The following is a 19,112-nucleotide window of genomic DNA, read 5'->3' on the forward strand; positions in this document are numbered from 1 at the left end:
AAGATGGCTGAAAAGCCCTATTCTAATATTTATTTATGTACTTAAAATGATTCTTTATTTCTAGTATAAATAGTCAAGCTTGGGAAGAAAGGACAAATTGCAGAAATTTATGATGTTTTATATTTATTTAGAGATATTAGCTATTTGTGGGAGTCAATGGAATGTTTTATGGCTATGATTTCTTTTTGGAAGTTTATAGATATCAGGAAGAAAATATTGCAGTGTCCAAAATATATTAGTTGTTTTCTTCCTCATCTTGTTTTATTGGCCCTTTCCCTGAATTCAATTTATGTGAAATAAAAACCTACCTTTCTATTCATTTGTATTGCATTGACACATAAAAATAAGTAGTTTAATTTAGCTCTGGGAGATGTGTATGTTGATAAAATATGTCCAGTTTATAACTTCAATATGCTTGTACTTAAAAAATTATACAACAGAAACCAAACAAGGATGCCTCCTATTAGTCTTGTTATGAAAAGTCTTGACTGGTACAATAGGTAGTATTTAACTATTGAAAAAGAGAAAAAGTCATCTTTATTTTCAGAGAGTATGATTATCTTCTTAGGAGAACTAAAATATTAAACTGAGGAGTAATTAGAATAAATAAGACCATCTAGTAAGGCAATTGAATACAAAATAAGTATATCAAAAAACAAGATCTTTCCTTCATATCAGCCCTAACTGCTTAGTAAACTATGAGAAAAAAAATGTACAAATTACTATAGCAACACAAATTTCAAAAACTTTTGTGAAGAAAATTCTAGACCAAATAAAGATCAATAAAGAAAGTGTGGTTGGTAGTTTGTCTCCAAAGGGGGACTTTTCACAGGCCACTTCTCCAGGACAAGGTGAATGATACTCCACCTTCTGAATCTAAGCTGTCAGGTAACAGATTTGATCAATAGAACATGGCAAGTGACACTATGCCAGATCTGGACTAGACTGAAGAAGACTGCCTCCAACTCTTGGAGCTCGGTGTTACCATGTAAGAAATCGAGGTACTTTGCTGGAAGGAGGGGCCATGAGGAGGAACGCTGATGCGCTTGACTGATGAGTGAGGAAGCCATATTGGACATACAGCCCCATTGAGTCTGGAGGGCAGCTCCAGATGCCATCTGACTGCAGCCCATGAAAGATTCCAAGAAGATAATAATAAATTGTTGTTTGAAGCCATTAAGTTTATTTAAAAAAAAATACATCCAAAGATAAGTGAGACAGAAATATTGAATACAAGGGAATAAGAACCATTTTAGGAGAGTGGAAAGCTAAGTTGATTATGAATTAAATTCATACATTTAATTATATTGAAAATCCCAATGGATTTTGTTTTCTGTTAGAACTGTAAGATTGTAAGAATTTTTTGAAAGAATAAACAGATGAGAATAATCAAAAGTTTTTGAAACAGTGATATAGCCAATTTAGGGAAGTACAAGATTCATGATACTAACTTTATTATATGTCATATTCTTATTTATTTTTTCTCATTAAAAAAGAGCATTCAAACCATCAAAAAATAAAATATGATATCTATGGATTAATGCCTAATACATAAAGAACTTATACAGATTGGAAGGAAAAATGTTGAGAACCTAGAAGAATGACTAACGGACATATATAGACAATTTACAAAGCAGGAAATATAAGCAACTAGCTAATAAATGTAGCTATTTGTAAATATATTATTTACAAATAATAAAAGATCTGAATTAAAAGAATAAAAATATTTGCTAATAAAATTGGCAATATTTTTAGAAATAATAATACTTAATGGGCTGAAGATGGGGTAAAATGGATACTTTTATCTGTTGCCAGGAAGTTGTTTTAATCTTACTGGAAAAGAATTTGGCAATATATATCAAGATACTATTTGATCTAATAATTTTCCTTCTAAGAAACTTCCTCAGATAAAAATAACTCAACTAGGGATAAAACTCATATCCAAGGATACTCATCACTGAATTATTTGTAATGACAAAACTTGGAAAGTACCTAATATTTTAGTATTAGGAGTATTACTAATTAAATATGTTATAATCATATGAGGAGATATTTTGCAGCCTATATAATGTCCACAGATGGTTCTTAGTGTCTTGATAAAACTTGATTTAAGGTTAAGAGAAACATTAACATACAAAATTGTACACATATTACAGTTTATTATATGGATATAGTGTATTCATATAAACACTATGTAAAAATATCGAGGAAAAAAAACCCTGAAGGAACTGTCAAAATGCTAGTAAATTTGGACATTGGATGGTGAGATTCTAGGTGATTTCTTCATCTTTACACATTTTAGAATTTTCCAATGCAACAAGCATGGTGGCTTTTCTGATTAGAAAAACCACAAGGCAATAAATATATTATTTAAAAATGCAGTTCAGATCCATTTCCTTATATACATGGGATCTGACTGCATCTCTAAACAAAAGGCAGTTGCAAGACACATAATTAAAAACTCACAAAATTCAAAGGACTAATTTCTCCATAGGCATAAATATTAAGAATGTGAGCTGTATTCTTAGGGTGCACAAATCTTTAGCCATTGTGTTGTATGTTTGTGCTTTTAATATTTCAGCATTATTTCTAATGTTTCTCATGTTGCTTGTGTCCACATTAACAGTGTGCCATGGCAGTTCCGTGGTTTTATTTAGAATTTTGTTCATTCACTTCTAAGTTCCATGCCAAAGTAATTGACGTGGAGGCATATTTTTAGCACTGCTCCCAGCGCCCCCATTTAATGAATGCTTACCTTGTTACATTGTTATAGGATACAAAAATTTTTTTTAATTGTAATGACAGCAAATGGTTAAATAACAGTAAAATAATGACTGAACTCTGACATAGAAGTTACTGTGCATATAAACAAGTGTATGATTCATAAAATACTGACAAAAGAAAGAATATTTTTTCTTGCTAGAGTCTAAACCGTGTGGACCTAGCATAAACACAGTACACCATTCTCAGGCTATTGCCTTTGCAATTATGCAATTCCTGAAGAAATCTTAAAATATTTGGATTCATATTTCAAATTTTGTGCATGAATTGAGACTTAATTTTTATATTATCATTTTTTTATATTTGTTTAATTGATATTTGCATAAAGTGGGATAGCATTATAGGAGTTCTAAAGTGAAGCAAATTATCATCCTATAGGTCTAGGTATGAGTAAATTAACACAGAATATTAGGAAGCTATGAAATCATTTTTAAGGAGAAATGGAAGAGAATTGGAAGGTACTTCCTCAAAACTCCACCTTTTATGTTAGGTATTCATTATGGCTATTATGGCTCATCCCAATTTCAATGAAAGATACTTTCTCTTAAAAGCTTCCCCCTCCTTCTTCCAAAGAACCAAAATAGAGGAAAACTTACAGAGAAGGTACATTAGAGGATTGGTCCAAGACTGGCTGTTTATGGGGTACATGAGCTTTTAGGATAAAGGACAAGTGAGCCAAGTATAATGATGGAGAGTTTACTGAACACACTCAGAATGAGTAAGGAAAAGAATTAGTCCAGGCAGAGAGAAAACTCAGGAAGTTGAAGGGTCAAAGGAATGAGAATGTTGAGAACAAAAACCAATCATGGCAGTAGTGAAGAAGTGAAAGAGCTGGAAGAATTGGAGGTAATGAGCAAAGGGGGATATACTGGAATTTATTGGAATTTCACATTGTACTTTCACATTGTTATTAGATTTATCTTGAAAATGCTGATTTTAAAAGGAATGGCAACATTTTTGTGAGCCTCCAAAAGATGTAGAACAATTCTCAGGAATGACAGAGCCCAGTATGTGGCCATGGGGCTGAGTTTCTATAATGGAATCCAAACCATTGACTTGAGAGGGTGAAAAAATAGTAAGCCAGAGTGTTGGCTAGATTCTAAATATGGGTGTTGGAAATCAACTTACAGGACAGCAGGAAAGAAAGGTAGTGCCAATGACTAAGTCCAATGACCAAACCCTTAGTGGGAGCTCTTTGGAGGTTAACAGCTCCTCCCAGGCATGCAGCTGCCATTTGGGTGCATCTAGTTGGTCATTATCAAGTGTGAAGTACCATTTTGTTTTCTTAAATAGAGCTGCCTATTGAATTATCTTTCCAGGCATATGTCTATCTTGAACCCCCCAAATGTTGAATATCCCTGCCATGGTGCACAGTAGGTATAAAAAGAGACTGCATCTGTTTAGCATTATTCCCAACAACAGCAGGATTGACCTGTTCTACCACTGGGGCTTTATGCACTGGCACAGATATCTCATTGTTAAAATATTGACATTTCTGTGCTGATTAGAAATTTGCTGTCACTTTGAATTCCCCACAACCTTGCCCTGTGAGTAGCTCCAGCCCTTTCCCTAGACTCCCAGGACCCAGGACTGCATTATGGACCCTTTCCTGGACCCTAAGGACTTTGGCTGTCATGGGTTCCTTCTTCCATTAAAAATTTTAAACAATATATATTGTATAACTGCATTGGTATAAAGACAAATATAATCCAAGTTGGATCATATTCACTTTTGGTGGGGGGCAGGATTTAAAAGCTTATTAAAGGAATACATTTCTTACGCTGTATTTCTTATTGGCGTTTTGTAAAGATTACGCATCTTTTCCCCCTTATACTGTCTTCATGCCTATTTATGACTATATTATTGTATTTTATGGCCATGTTATATGACCATGTTATTGTTAACCCTCTTGAAGTTATTACCAATGTACCAGTGGGTGTTATTACACAAAACTAAAGCGTACAATACTTATTTTTTTTTCTGAGAAGTACTCTTGTACCCTATTTTAAACAAAACTTTGTGTATAATAGCTATCATCAGTTTCTACCCTAAAATGTTTATGAATATTAAATGGCCAGCAACATTTCCTGGCTTAGCTAAGAGTTTCTACCATTTAATACAGTTAGTTTTGCAAAATGGCATCTGCATTTTTTATTGTGGTAAAATATATGTAATATAAAATTTACTATATGACCCTTGTTTAACGTAGAATTAGTGGCACTAAGTACCTTCACATTGTTACTAGATTCATCTTAAAAATTCTGATTTTAAAATAAATGACAACATTTTTGTGAGTCCCCAAAAATACTGTGGGCTCTAGGTACTGGGCTTCCTGTGCTTCATGGTTGAGTGGGCCCAGCCTGAACCTTCTGGAAGTTTAATACTTGTCTTACCAGGGGCCTCTAGGACATGCTCAGTCTGAGTGACTGTATAGATTGATAAATACTCTGAGTATCATCCCAGATCAAAATGTACCTTGGCTAGCAGTCAGAGGTGGACAGCATCATTAAGAACCCTCTGTTGTTCAGTTGGGATTATTCATATTCAAGAAACTCCCCAAAGGCTAGACTTGCCTTTAGTTTTCTGCCTCTCAGGAAGGGATGCCTACCAGGGCCCTTAAAAAGAAGAGGAGGGAAAGAATGATCTGCAGAAAATACCAAAAGCTGAGACAGAAAATGAATCTAGAACAGCTTGGGAGTGCTATAGGAAGCATCTGAAGGAAATTAGCTTTGGTTCTCACTTTTTTTTAAAACCCTCTCATTGTATTTTTGTTCCATTCTGTACTCCCATGATCTTCCATAATTTCGTTTCAGCATATAGTCCTTTTCTTTTTCTGTTTCTCTTTTAAAAACATATAGTGTGCAAAGTTGTACCATTGAATTGGCCACATTGAAAAATCATGTATAAGCCTTATACTCCAGAATGAAGTGTAATTTTTAACTAGGTAATGTTCCAGGTTCCATGATGTGTTTTCATGACTTTTATTTTAGTACTACTTTTCTTTGCCTTGAATCTTAATATATCTACTATTTAATTTTCTCTTTTGTGTCCTGTTAATGTTCTAATTCAATATTTACTGACAAAAGAATAATGGGCATTTGCTGCATATCCTTGTTTTTCTCATTACATTAACTATTGACTAAAATGAAAAAGAGTTTTAGATTCATCTGCAAATGAGATAGGGTTGGAAGGTGAAATTGGAGAAGAGGGAAGGGGTCATGTGGTTGTACCTATTATCTTTTGATTGACGTCAAGGTGTTCCAAAATACTGCTGTTAGCTAACCACAGGAACGGCCCTCTATTACTTGGGTTCAGAAGGAAATGGTGGCCTTCCTCAGTCTAAAACAATGCCTGAAATATCTCATTGTGTGTTACACGTTTGTGCTGAGATTATATGTATACACATATATGTATATGCATAGATATGTATACACATGATTTTGTACTTTGAGGCAAATGGGTCTAGTTCTGAGTCTCATGGGATTCTGCCAGCATTAAGAGACCACATTTCCTAGACCCCAGTTTCAACTTTAGGATCTGCTGGCATTTGTTCACATAGCTCCATTCCACAGCCTCCCCATTGGAATACAAAAAGATTTGACTTATTGGGGGGAATATATAGTTGCTAATAGGTGAGAAGGAGGAAGGAAGGAAGGATCTCTCATTATATATATACACAGCTGACCCTTAAATAATGTGGGAGTTAGGGGCACTGACACCGCCCCCCAACCACAAATCATTTTTGACTGATGCACAAATCCACAAATAATTTTTGACTCACCAAAAACTTAACTGCTAATAGCCTACTGTTGACCAGAAGCCTTACTGATAACATAAACAACATAAATAGTTGATTGATACACATTATGTATGTTATGTGTATTATATACTGCATTATTACAATAAAGTAAGCTAGAGAAAAAATATTAAGAAAATCATAAGGAAGAGAAAATTTATAGTACTGCACTATATTTATTTTTAAAAATCTGTGTATAAATGGACCTGCACAGTTCAAACCCATATTGTTCAAGGGTCACCTGTTGTCCCATACATATAGAAATAGAAGAAATAGAAGATAGATATGGTGGATAGATAAGTAGACATTTTTCCTTTCTATGTATGTATGTATGTATCTATCTATCTATCTTCTATTGTTTCTATTTCTCTGGAGGACTTTCACTAACGTATATAGCTCTTGGGCTCTCAAATTTTACTATTTATGTATTCGAGATGATATGATTCTCTCTCATTGATCCTGTCCCATCCTAATAGTATTTATTTATGACCAAGTAATCTTTTTGATGAGGACCTTGGCAAACATTTAATTCAAGTCTACTTAAAAATTAGGAAGTTAATATTTTAACTCATCCTCATCTCGTGTATCACCAACAGTTGAGAAATTGTGGTCTTAATTTTCAGGAAACTCAGATTTTCAAGCAGTTTTTGTGTTGTCTCTTTTTAGAGGAAAGAACCCTGTGTTCTCTAAAACTACACCTTCACTTTATATTGCCTTTTGAAGTGAAGTAGCTATGATCTTCTTTTGTTTCTGGGTTAAGTCAGAAGAGTTTAGTTCTAATTTCTTTCTTTTAATTATGTTTAACTTCTACATTGAACATATTTGACTTGTGTAAAGGAAGAAAAAAAATTTTAATTGAAAACACTGGGCCTCAAATTTATAACTAACCATGCCATTATAAGTATAAAATAGTGGCAGGTGTCCTCACATAATACAGACTGAGGAATAAAAAAATCGTATTTATTTTTTCTATGATAGGACCAATCAAAGTTTGTGCATTAAAAATGTATCAATAGCTAAGGTTTAATGTGGCATTGCTTAGTTTTTGATGCTAGACATTACTAAAGTTTATGATATTGTTTAAAGTCAGCTTATTTTGTAAAGTGATTATTCATGCAGGTCTCCATATTTTTCTTCGTGATAATGAGACTCTTTAGTGATATTAATATTTATATTTATATGATAGCCTAACCTTCCTTGTGCCTCCCATGACTATTTTCCTTTAGATGCATCCTTCTATTGGTTATAAGTGTTTTTCATTTGTAAAATTTTATCAAATAAAAAGAGTAGTAAATGTTTTTCAAATATATGGGGCGCCTGGGTGGCGCAGTCGGTTAAGCGTCCGACTTCAGCCAGGTCACGATCTCGCGGTCAGTGAGTTCGAGCCCCGCGTCAGGCTCTGGGCTGATGGCTCAGAGCCTGGAGCCTGTTTCCGATTCTGTGTCTCCCTCTCTCTCTGCCCCTCCCCCGTTAATGCGCTGTCTCTCTCTGTCCCAAAAATAAATAAACGTTAAAAAAAATTTTTTAAAAAATGAATTATCAAATATATAACAAAAATATATCCAATTAGTAATATGTTTGTTGTAGCTGTATTTGCCAATTACTCTTGTGTCTGTGATACAATCACTGGGAGAAGAAAATATCCAATAGCAATGAAGTCATTTTTTTTTTCAACGTTTATTTATTTTTGGGACAGAGAGAGACAGAGCATGAACGGGAGAGGGGCAGAGAGAGAGGGAGACACAGAATTGGAAACAGGCTCCAGGCTCTGAGCCATCAGCCCAGAGCCTGACGCGGGGCTCGAACTCACGGACCGCGAAATCGTGACCTGGCTGAAGTCGGACGCTTAACCGACTGCGCCACCCAGGCACCCCTGAAGTCATTTTTAAAATAGTGAGGAAATGGATGAAGGAGTCTGTCTGGGATGCCTATCCTCCATCATCCCTAGGGTTGATAAAGTAGACTTGGCTGTGTGGAAATTGTTCTTTTGCTCTCACATCACTCCGTATGTGTATACAGAAGACAATCTTATTAGAGGACGACAGGTCTTCAGTCAAGTGCGTATAACAGCTAAGGAATTTTATAAATTATGTATATTGAAAGTAATGAAACAAAATATCACGGTAATCTACCTGTATATTTACTTTCACTCCATCCACTGTGATATTCACATAAATAAGCTTGCTGCCTCAAATGCCTTTTTAAGAGTAAATGGAGTACCCCAAATGACCATACTTACAGGCATGCTAGGGAAGAATGGTCTTTGCTATATGAGTGCCAGGTGGCTAATAGCTATCTGTAATGGTGGACACAAGGTTAGTTCACAGTGACTGATTTGGCCAGGAAACATAACACATTATGCATTTTTATGGATGATCTGGATGAAGGAATTGAGACTAAGCTTTCAAATTATTGTATACTATTAAATTAGGCAGAGTTACTCATGTTCCAGAAGATAGTCTTCAAACTGAAAATGACCTTGAAAAATTAAGCTATAGAAAATAAAAGATCCTAAAGAAAAAAGGTGAAGTCAAATAAGACTAAGTACAGCCAGAACTTGGTCAAGACTGAGTACACAGCTGACCAAGAAATGGTAAGGTCATTTTATTCTAAAGAAGGTTCAGGAGATAATGGTGTTCAGAGTAAGAATATAGCACCCAAGGGTCAGTGGAGATGAGGGTGGTGAGGGGATGGGGATCTGAGCAGGATACCTGTCACTTAAAGATACTGATGCATTTTATTGACATAGGTGGTAAAACCATATTGTTTCCTTCACAATGAGAGAATGTCAAGTGGGGGGCCCCCTCACCCAGAGGACCCTCCTGTAACGTCCTAACCTGTCTTTCCAAGATTTGTTTAAAAGGAGGAAGAGAACGAGAAGAAAAGGAAGAAAGCTTTCTTAACCTGAAGGCGGATTCTCCCCATAGTGATTCTGTTGCTGCATCTTTAGTGCTTCCTCTTTCTACGGCCTGTTTGTCCTGGCCATAGATGTATCTTTCTCTGGCACTCTTTCCTTTCCACCTTTCATCAGGAAGGCCACCATGCTCACCACTATACCACCAATGCCTGCTTCTACCTCTGATCAGGATGTTTCATTAGACTTCCTCTCTGTTTCTCTGGAACGGCACTATTGGTTATATTTTGTCGGGTCTTGCTCTGTATGATGTTTCTTTGGGAGTGAGCACCTGTTGGCTCCCACTGCATTCTTCCACCTCCCTCTACCTTCAGAGTTGATGACCCTGCAGCACTTCATACCTCTCCTCCTTTGTCCTTCATGGCTTCTTTATGGACCCAACCATGAGTGTCCATAAGACTTGGGATCCAGAACTCTGTGCTTCTCGTTTTATGCAATCTCAGAGAATTCATCCACACCCAAGGCTCTCCAACCATTACTTTTTTTGGGGGGGTGAGATAATATATTTTATATAATTACAAACTTATAGGAAAGTTGCAAGAATGGCACAGGGAACTCCCATATAATCTTTACCCCAAGTGACCAATTGTTTACTATTTGAGAGTAGGCTGTGCCCCTTTACCTATAAATAGTTCCATGTGATTTTCCTAAGAACAAGGACACATATCTATGGTAATATTTTTAAACTTAGGAATAATTGATGCAGTGTAATCATGTAATTCACAGTCTGTATTCAAATATCAACCATGGTTCCAATACTGTTCTTTATTTTTCCCCAGCCAATATCTACTACTGTGCACAGGGCACTGACCTCTTTCCCAGCCGTCTATCCCACAGCACCACATTTCAAATAAAGATTTTGTATTGATGTCATCTCACATTGAAAATGTCTTAAAATGTGACTCATCATTTATCTCCTAAAACAATTCCTCCCTCCATCTCCATGTCTTTCATATTCTTTTACTGGTTTTAGAACTCTCCCACCATCCAGATTTGAAGCTATAGTTCATCTTTGATTCTTTAGCCCCATTGGCCTGGTGAGTCCTCTAAATTCTTGCCGTGAAATGTGTCTTCTAGTCTGGCTCTGCATAAGCCATTGTGCACCGATACCCATTCAGTCCACACCCCAGACAAATTTTACCAGAGATCCTCATCTACCTTAAGGGCCCAGTAAAAGCTTGTGGTGATTATCCTATCTTAAGTAAACGTTGTCAGAACTCAGGGTCGGTGTAGCACTAGAACAGTGAACAGTCAACAATGTGTGGTGATTCGCACCTCTGTTTTTATATGCAATTTCTAAACATTTCTTCCTAGTCCCACTAAATAAATGTTGAACATGTACATATTTAAATATTATGTTAGGGTGTGGAAATATAACAACTGTTTACAACTCACATATGCAGAGGAAAAGTGTCTAATGGATAACTGGCCTTCTTCCTGAGCCCACCACCAGTGGGAAAACACTCACCCTTCAATCCATTTACAGCTTAGTCTGATTCTGTAATTTAAATAGTTCCTATAGGAAGTGTTTGATTTCCCTTTAAAAAAAACTCTCACTTTCTCAGAGATCTCTTCCCATCCTTTGTTTGCAGAAAAGAGCTAACAGCAGAACTGAGACTGTTCTCTCTTAAAAAGCCTGCTTGCAAGGTTGGCCCTTGTCTGGCATCTAGAAACTTGACTTTTGGGACTAGAACTCCTTAATGAGAGTGGTTCACTGCACCTAAACAGTTTGTGCAAACAATATGGTTCATGTTGAACACCTGCTTTCCTTCTGGGAGTCTGGAATTTTGCTAGGCAAAGAGTGTGCCTGTGACCAGCCCCTGAGAAAAACCTTGGCTACTGAGGCTCTAATGAGCTTCCCCAGTAAACAGTATTTCACAATCCGTTGCTGAGGAAATTAAGTGCATCCTGTGTGACTCACTGGGAGAGGGCTCTTGGAGGTTTGCACCTGGTTTCCTCTGGATTTCAGCCTGTGTGCCTTTTCGCTGATTTTGCTCTGTATCCATTTGCTGTAGTAAATCATAACCACAAATACAACTACATGTTGAGTCCTGTGGTTCCTCCTAGAAATCACTGAATCCAGGGACAGTCTTGAGAACCCCAACACATCCTACTTTTTCTCCATGTGGCAGATTGTCATTCTCCCCAAATGGTGCAATACATGTGGTCATCCCACATGCCCTTACAATGTGATTTGGATACTCCTTCCATTGAAAGGCAGAGTCCTTATCACCTCCCCTAGGACTGGGTGAACCGTGACTATGGTAGAAGTGATGCTATGTGACTTTGGAGGCCAGGTGATAAAAAACAATGCAGTTTCCTCCTGGTTCTCTCAGTGCCACTGCCATTCTCAGAACCCAGGCACCATGTTGAAGGCCCAAGCAGGCATACGGGGAGGACCTGCATCATCGTTTCAGTCAACAGCCCTAGCTGAGGTCCCAGCGGGCAGCCAGCATCAACCACCAACCGGAGTGAGGGATGTTTGTAACCCCAGCCCTCAAGTCACTCCCAGCTTTCAAGTCTTCTCTGTTGAGGCCTCAGATATTGTGGAGCAGAGAGATGCTGTCTTTGTTACGCCTTTTCCAAATTCCTAACCCAAAGATTCTGGAAATGGGTATTGTTTTGTACTGTTCTACATGGGTTGGCCTGTTTGTTACACAGTAATGGTAACTAGGACTCTCCCTAAGATGGTATCCAGGTGTATGGAGAGGGGGATGTGCCTTAGCATCCTGATGCCAGAGGGCAAGAGTAGGATTTTCGTGTGCTGTTGTCTGCCTGTTCTGGTCTCTGGGATGATGTCCCTAGTCCACCTGGCCGCTCTTTTCCTTGCTGGCATTGGTGGCTAAAGTCTGTGGACATTGAACCATCCGTCTTTTTCTATTTCTCACTCTTTCTCTCTGGGCTAGCTTAGATCCCAGATGGCTTGCTTGGGATAACTCAGCCTCGTTTCCACTCCCATAAATACCGTGGACCCCACAGAAGACTTCTGTGATTCCCATTCAGCCCCAGCTCCAGTGTTCAGCTCTGCAGCTCCTGTTAGTAACCCCCTCTGCAGACTCCCCACAGGATGCCAAAAGTGACTCAGAGTCTCCCTGTGCATAAGTGTGATGCCCCACCAGCGTGGGTGTGGTGGCCTCCAGGCAGATGAAAGGGCAGCCTGAGATGGTCAGTTTCAAGAGTTCTCATGAGGGATGGGGGCCCCTCTTATGCCTTTCCATCATTACTCTGATTTGTCTCATGTACTTCCCTCTGTCCGGGTGAGAGGGACTCTGCTGGCTTAAAGTCTGGGAAAGGGAAAATTGGGAAATACATTGGCTGTCTCTGCCATCCTGCTTTTCCCTTTTCTCTTGTTTTCTCATTCCTATAATTCCCCAGACTCTTCCCTATCTTCCGACTATTCATTCCAACCTTTGGTTAAGCCTTAACGAAAGGATATTTTTTTCTATACATTTGGAGAACTCTATAATGTGAAGTCTTCCAGGCCTGGACATTGGTATTCTAAAGTCCTCACAATTGTGAGTGGTTTGCAAGGCTATTATCTTGCTGAAAAATCCTATTTTGCATATTAGAAGCTGATACTACTTTGTTCTTTGGTTAGCATTTTATTCTGAAACAAATTTTGATCTCACCTTGGGCAAATGACTGGTTACACACAGAAAGGGCAAAACTACGCATCATTTTGAAATGATTACCCCCTGTATACTTGATTTGAGTGGCACACTAAATTACTTCTTAAGACTCCTACCGTCTCAATTTGGCCTTGGGTCTAAGCTGCAGTCACTATTAAGGTCCTTTAAGGTGGCTCTTGGTACAGCTGTTTTATTCTAGTTTGTGCCTTTAGTATTAAACTGAAAAACCATTCTTGCTCTGCTTTCATATAATAGTTATACCTTCCTGGATCCCAGCAGTGTGTTCTTATTGTCCTGTTTTGTTTACCTATTCCATATTCACATTCTTCTAATTCTTGATTATATATTTAGTCACAAATTTATTGTTTGCCTTTATTCCTACTATAAATACATACTTGTCCTACTTCCTTGGTTTTGGCCATTTTTTTTTTTTTTGCTCTGATTCTTAGTATTTCAGTGTTCCAACATTACCTATTATTCAGGTACACATTAGTTAGGATGTTTTTAGTAGGTTGTACAAAATCCAACTCAGGTCAGACAATAAAAGCAATTTATTGGTTTACGCTTTTTTTTTGAAAAGTCATGTTTCAGTAAAGGATTGATACAGCAATGTCATCATGCTTCTTACTGACTCTCAGATATGCCTTTTATGGTGTTGGTTTCATGCTAAACTGATTGTAGGAGCAGTACCAATAGCAACCTGGGCTAGATGCTTCCTCATTTCCAGTAATGGAAAAAGAGTTTCTTTCCTCCAAACCACTGAACAAAAGTCTTGGGCTTTACTTTATTTGGACAAACTCAAAACACATGCCCAACACTGGATCAATCACTGAGATCACTGAGAGTGGACGTGAGATTATTATAATTGTCATAGGCCAGTTAGATTCTGCCCCTAGAGCTTGCAGTAGGATTGATCTACCCAAATCGTGTGGCCGTCACACAATGGGGGGTGGGAGAAGTGGATTCAGGGTTAACTGGAGTCATTTCTTAAAGTTTTCATGAGCTAATTATACTCACGTCTTCCCAACCCAATATTTACTGACCTCGCTTTGATAGCATGAAGTCAGCCATAGCGGGAGTATTTACAACACAGATTTTGGCAATTATCACAAATAAGTTGTGTGGTTTTTTTTTTTTCTGGTGGGGAACTCACTTACCAATATACCTCTGATGACAGAAGGGACTCAATTTCATGTGTGTACGAGTAGGCAGTAGTCTCTTAACTAGTTTTCCTAACTTTTGGATTGCTCACCCCTACTTACCCACTTTTAAAAAATAATAGCTTTGTTGAGATATAAGTCACATGCCATAAAATCCACCCTGTAAAAGTATGCAAGTCAGTGATTTTTGTATATACATAGGGTCATACAATCATCAGTTTTGGAACATTTTCATCACCCCCAAAAGAAATTCCATATGCATTTTATTAGTCACATTTCTCAACAGATAGATAACCACTAGGATAGACAGAAAGAGAGAGGAGAGGGAGACAGATTGATTTATTTTAAGGAATTGGCTAATGCAATATGGAGGATGAGAAGTCCCACAACGTGCTGGCTGCAAGTTGGAAACCTAGGGAAGCTGGTGGCTGTAATTCATTCCAAGTCTGAAGGCCCGAGAACCACGTACCAAGAGCAGGATAAGAAGAATGTCCCAGCTCAAGCTATCAGGCAGGAAGGGACTGAATTCTTTCTTCCACTGCCTTTTTCTTCTATTCAGGTCCTCAGTGGATTGGAAGATGCCCACCTACATTAGGGAGAGCAAATTGCTTTACTGAGTGTGCAGATTCAAATGCTGATCTCGTCTAGAAACACCCTCACAGACACAACTCATAAATAATGCTTAGCAAATGCCTGGGTGCCCCGTGATCTATTGGCCACTGCACCCATTAACAGTCTCTCCTCATTCTCCCCCTCCCCCAGCTCCTCACAAAGTTAATTTCTATCTCTGTGGACATTCTTTAGAAGGAATCATACAATGTGTAGTTTTTTGGTTTAGTTTCCTTCACTTAGCATAATGTTTTCACGGTTCATCTATGCTACAGCATGTGTCAGTATTTTGTTCACTTTATTACCAAATAATGTTTTTTCACTGTATGAATAGATCACATTTTGTTTATCCATACATCAGTTAATGATATGTGAATTCTTATTGTCATTCTAATTCTAATTACTGTTCTGGAATCTGATCATTTCTACCTTCAGTCGTCAATACCTTCTTGCTGCCAGAATCCTTTTCTTAAAACATCACATTTAATCGTTTCACCTACCTGATCAAAATAAATCATCCTCTCTGCCTAGGGGATGCTAGAGAAACACGTTGACCCTGAATTTGAAGCTCCCTTTAGTTTGACAGAAGCTGGTGTAGGAATGAGCAGACCCTGCCTCCCTTTGAGCAGGCAGGTTTGTCCAGTAATGCTCAAATTTCATTGGAAGGGCCTCTACCAGACCAAAAACTAACATATGTGCCTCAGAGAAATTAGACACTGCCTCCGAAAAACAAAAGCCCAAACTATACAGAAAATAACATGGATATAATGTAGCTTTAGGATTTTGTGGTTTGTGTTTCTTTTCATCTCCTAATTATTAAGAATTTCATGAGGGTCCTGGAGGGATAATGAATGCATCTTACAGTCAGATAATTAGTTACAAGTCCTGGCTGAATTACTTAATATTGGCATTCCTTAAAATCTCTTTTTCTTGAGATTTTAAGCAATATCTTTTCCTATATGTAAAGTGGGAGTAATAATTCCTATGTCAGAGTCCTGCTATGGATTAAAAGACATAAACACTCAACTATTGTGCCCAACCCATGATTGACCCCATACTTATTGTTATGGTTGAATAAATGGTTACATTTTCCAATTATTTTCAATAAAGCCAATCTAAGATTAGAACTATTTTGATGTTCTTTCATTGTTTTATAGTTCTGGTGATTTAATTTCAATATTGTGTTAGTGCTTTAAAATTAGCACCAATTTGAAGCAGAAATTAGATAGTGAGTTCAAGGGCTTTATGTCCCTTGTCTACCATTATCCTTGATGTAATCTGAGAGAATCAATATTCCCTTTTGGAAATGGTCAATGACAGTGTCTCATTTTATTACAACGGAAGTTTCTATGAAGTGCTTTAGGGATAAATACCTTAAACGTTATACTGGGTTATCCTGAGGTAAATTTCTCAGAGGAATGAACCCTTGAGTTTGGCATTTACTGGCAAGTCACTTGATAGCGACTATGAAAGATACAACCCAAGATAATATTCTTTGGAATAATTATAACTTATATTCAGTTTAAAAAGATGTTGAATGATAGGTAAATTGTAATTGTTTTGGTCTTACGTAGATGATCATGAAATTTAAACGGTTCTTTGTGCCGTATATTTATGGTTTAGAAAAATTTTACATGTATAACAATTCATCTTTTTAGCTTTATAAATAAAAGAACTAGATTCTTCTTTCAGAATTAAAGTATTTGTAAATGAAACAATAGCCATATTTTCATTGAAGCATTTGTAACTTGAGATATTAAATTAATTGTGTGAAAATTAAACTTGGATCTTAATAAGATCAACTTTTAGAAATCACTCGTTTTTACGTATTTCGGTCATTCAATATTATTTCTCTTTCTCCCCCTCTCCCCCATAGGATTATCCTTGTCAAGATGATTATTCAATAGTCCACAGAAAATGCCGTTCTCAGTTCACAGATCTAGATGGTTCCAAAAGATTTGGCATCAACACTTGGCATGATGAAAGTGGGACTTATGCTAATTCATATATAAAACAAAAACTCTACCCATTAACTGGTGGTCCTATTGTCCCCTTTTTAAAATAATATATGGAATCAGATTCTCTAACGAAAGAATAATGGATATAACAGTTGATTTGCTATCCTAATAAATGCAATGGAAATGGTGTTACTATAGTAGATTCCTTTAAAAACAATATCTTAAATATTCTAGGCCATCATGTATATATCCTTCTTCTCATAAAGCTACTCTGGTATTTCCCAAAGTTTAATGTGTATACCAGGGAAGGTGTACAACACAATTCTAGATGGTAATTGCTGGAATTTTCTTTTATTTATGGACTATGTATTTATTTTAAATTTTACTAGAAAAAATGTATAAAGCTAGCACAGTCAAGCTTATGATTGCTTAGAATGGATAATTTTTTTAAAAAGTAACCCAACCTAAATTCCACTTTTAAGGGAAAATAACATACATGGTACTCAGATTTGACATGAAAGTCAAATGGCTGAAGTTTGGGCAACACGGGAGAGAGAGAAAGAGAGAGAGAGAGAGAGTTGCAGTGGAGGTGGGGTGTGTATCTATTTGTAGACTTTGGTTTATCTATGCTGGCTAACTGCAGTGTGGATTGTTTATTCAGTATAGTGCTTTTCCTTATTTAAGACAATACTTTTTGAGCATATGGAATAGGAGAGATGTAGCCAGAATCTTAGTGAAACTTTAGGGTTTGATGGGAAAACTTTAGGGTTTGATGTCTGCATCTAATATTATATTTAGAAGAAATCTTAGCAGTTGTTTTGACTTAACATCCCATTTTACAGATAAGCAAACAGAAGCTCACAGAGATTTAAACAGGTTGCCCAGAGGTACATAAATAGCAGATTCTAATTGATTTTTGAAGTACCTTTGACCTTTTCTTTCTTTGGAGGGTGAGTTTAACTATTTGGTCAGCCTAGGATTAATTTGCTGTCATTATTTTCTTTAAAATGTAAATTCATGAAATAGCACTTATGATAAATGCTAATTTAGCATTGCCTCCAACTCTTGATCAGCAAATTATGGTGGAGACCATAAGCCTTGTGAGTGGAGAAATGACAACTAATAAAGAAAAAGAAAATGTGGATATGCCTGGTAAGCATTCATCAGCAGAATTTGACTATAATTTCTTGCTGCTTTAAAGTATGTGTCTGCATGTACACACAATATACATATATATATTATACGTAAATGTATATTATAAGCGTAATGTTAATTCTTTCTCTTATTTTCAATTGAAGTATAGTTGATATACACTATTATATTAATTTCAGGTGTACAACTTAGTGATCTGACAATTATATACATTACAATATGCTCACTATGGTAAGTGTAGTTGCCATCTGTCACCATAAAGAGTTACTATAATATTTTTGGCTATATTCCCTATGTTATACTTGTCATCCTCTTAGCTTATTTATTTTAGGACTAGAAGTTTTACCTCTTTTATTTTTTTTTTTTAAATTTTTTTTTTCAACGTTTTTATTTATTTTTGGGACAGAGAGAGACAGAGCATGAACGGGGGAGGGGCAGAGAGAGAGGGAGACGCAGAATCGGAAACAGGCTCCAGGCTCCGAGCCATCAGCCCAGAGCCTGACGCGGGGCTCGAACTCACGGACCGCGAGATCGTGACCTGGCTGAAGTCGGACGCTTAACCGACTGCGCCACCCAGGCGCCCCTACCTCTTTTATTTTTGAGAGAGAGAAAGAGAGAGCACATGCACAAGTTGGGGAGGGGTAGAGAGAGAGAGGGAGACAGAATCCAAAGCAGGCTGCGGGCTCCGAGCTGTCAGCTCAGAGCCTGACGTGGGGCTCGAACCCACAAACCCTGAGATCATGACCTGAGCCAGAGTCAGAAGCTTAGCCAACTGAGCCACCCATGCGCCCCTGGAAGCTTGTACCTTTTAATCTCCTTCACCTATTTCACCTATTCTTCACCACTACCCTTCCCTCTGGCAACTACCAGTTTGTTCTCTGTATTTATGAGTCTTTTTCTGTTTGTTCATTTGTTTGGTTTTAGTTTCCACATATAAGTAAAATCGTATAGTATTTGCCTTTCTCTGTCTGACTTATTTAACTTAACGTAATACCCTCTAGGTCCATCCATGCTGTTATGAATGGCAAGATCTCATTTTTTTTTCATCGCTAAGTAAAAAAAGCCACTGAAAAAGAAAGGTGTACCACATCTTTATCTGTGCATCTATCAGTG

General features: G+C 37.2%; 1 protein-coding gene across 1 annotated transcript in view; it reads left to right on the plus strand.

Moving 5' to 3' along the window:
* CFAP95 (cilia and flagella associated protein 95) overlaps positions 1-16,954 on the plus strand; it is a 76,852-nt gene extending 59,898 nt beyond the window's left edge. The window contains exon 6 of the mRNA XM_047096030.1: positions 16,766-16,954. Within this exon, the coding sequence (XP_046951986.1) occupies positions 16,766-16,954 (189 nt within the window). The remainder of the gene's footprint in view (positions 1-16,765) is intronic.
* Positions 16,955-19,112: the final 2,158 nt, after the last annotated feature.

This window comes from Lynx rufus, unplaced genomic scaffold (assembly GCF_022079265.1).
Source record: "Lynx rufus isolate CCGP_SWC_20201006 ecotype Redwood Valley unplaced genomic scaffold, mLynRuf1.p SCAF_10, whole genome shotgun sequence".
In the NCBI taxonomy this organism is placed as follows: domain Eukaryota; kingdom Metazoa; phylum Chordata; class Mammalia; order Carnivora; family Felidae; genus Lynx; species Lynx rufus.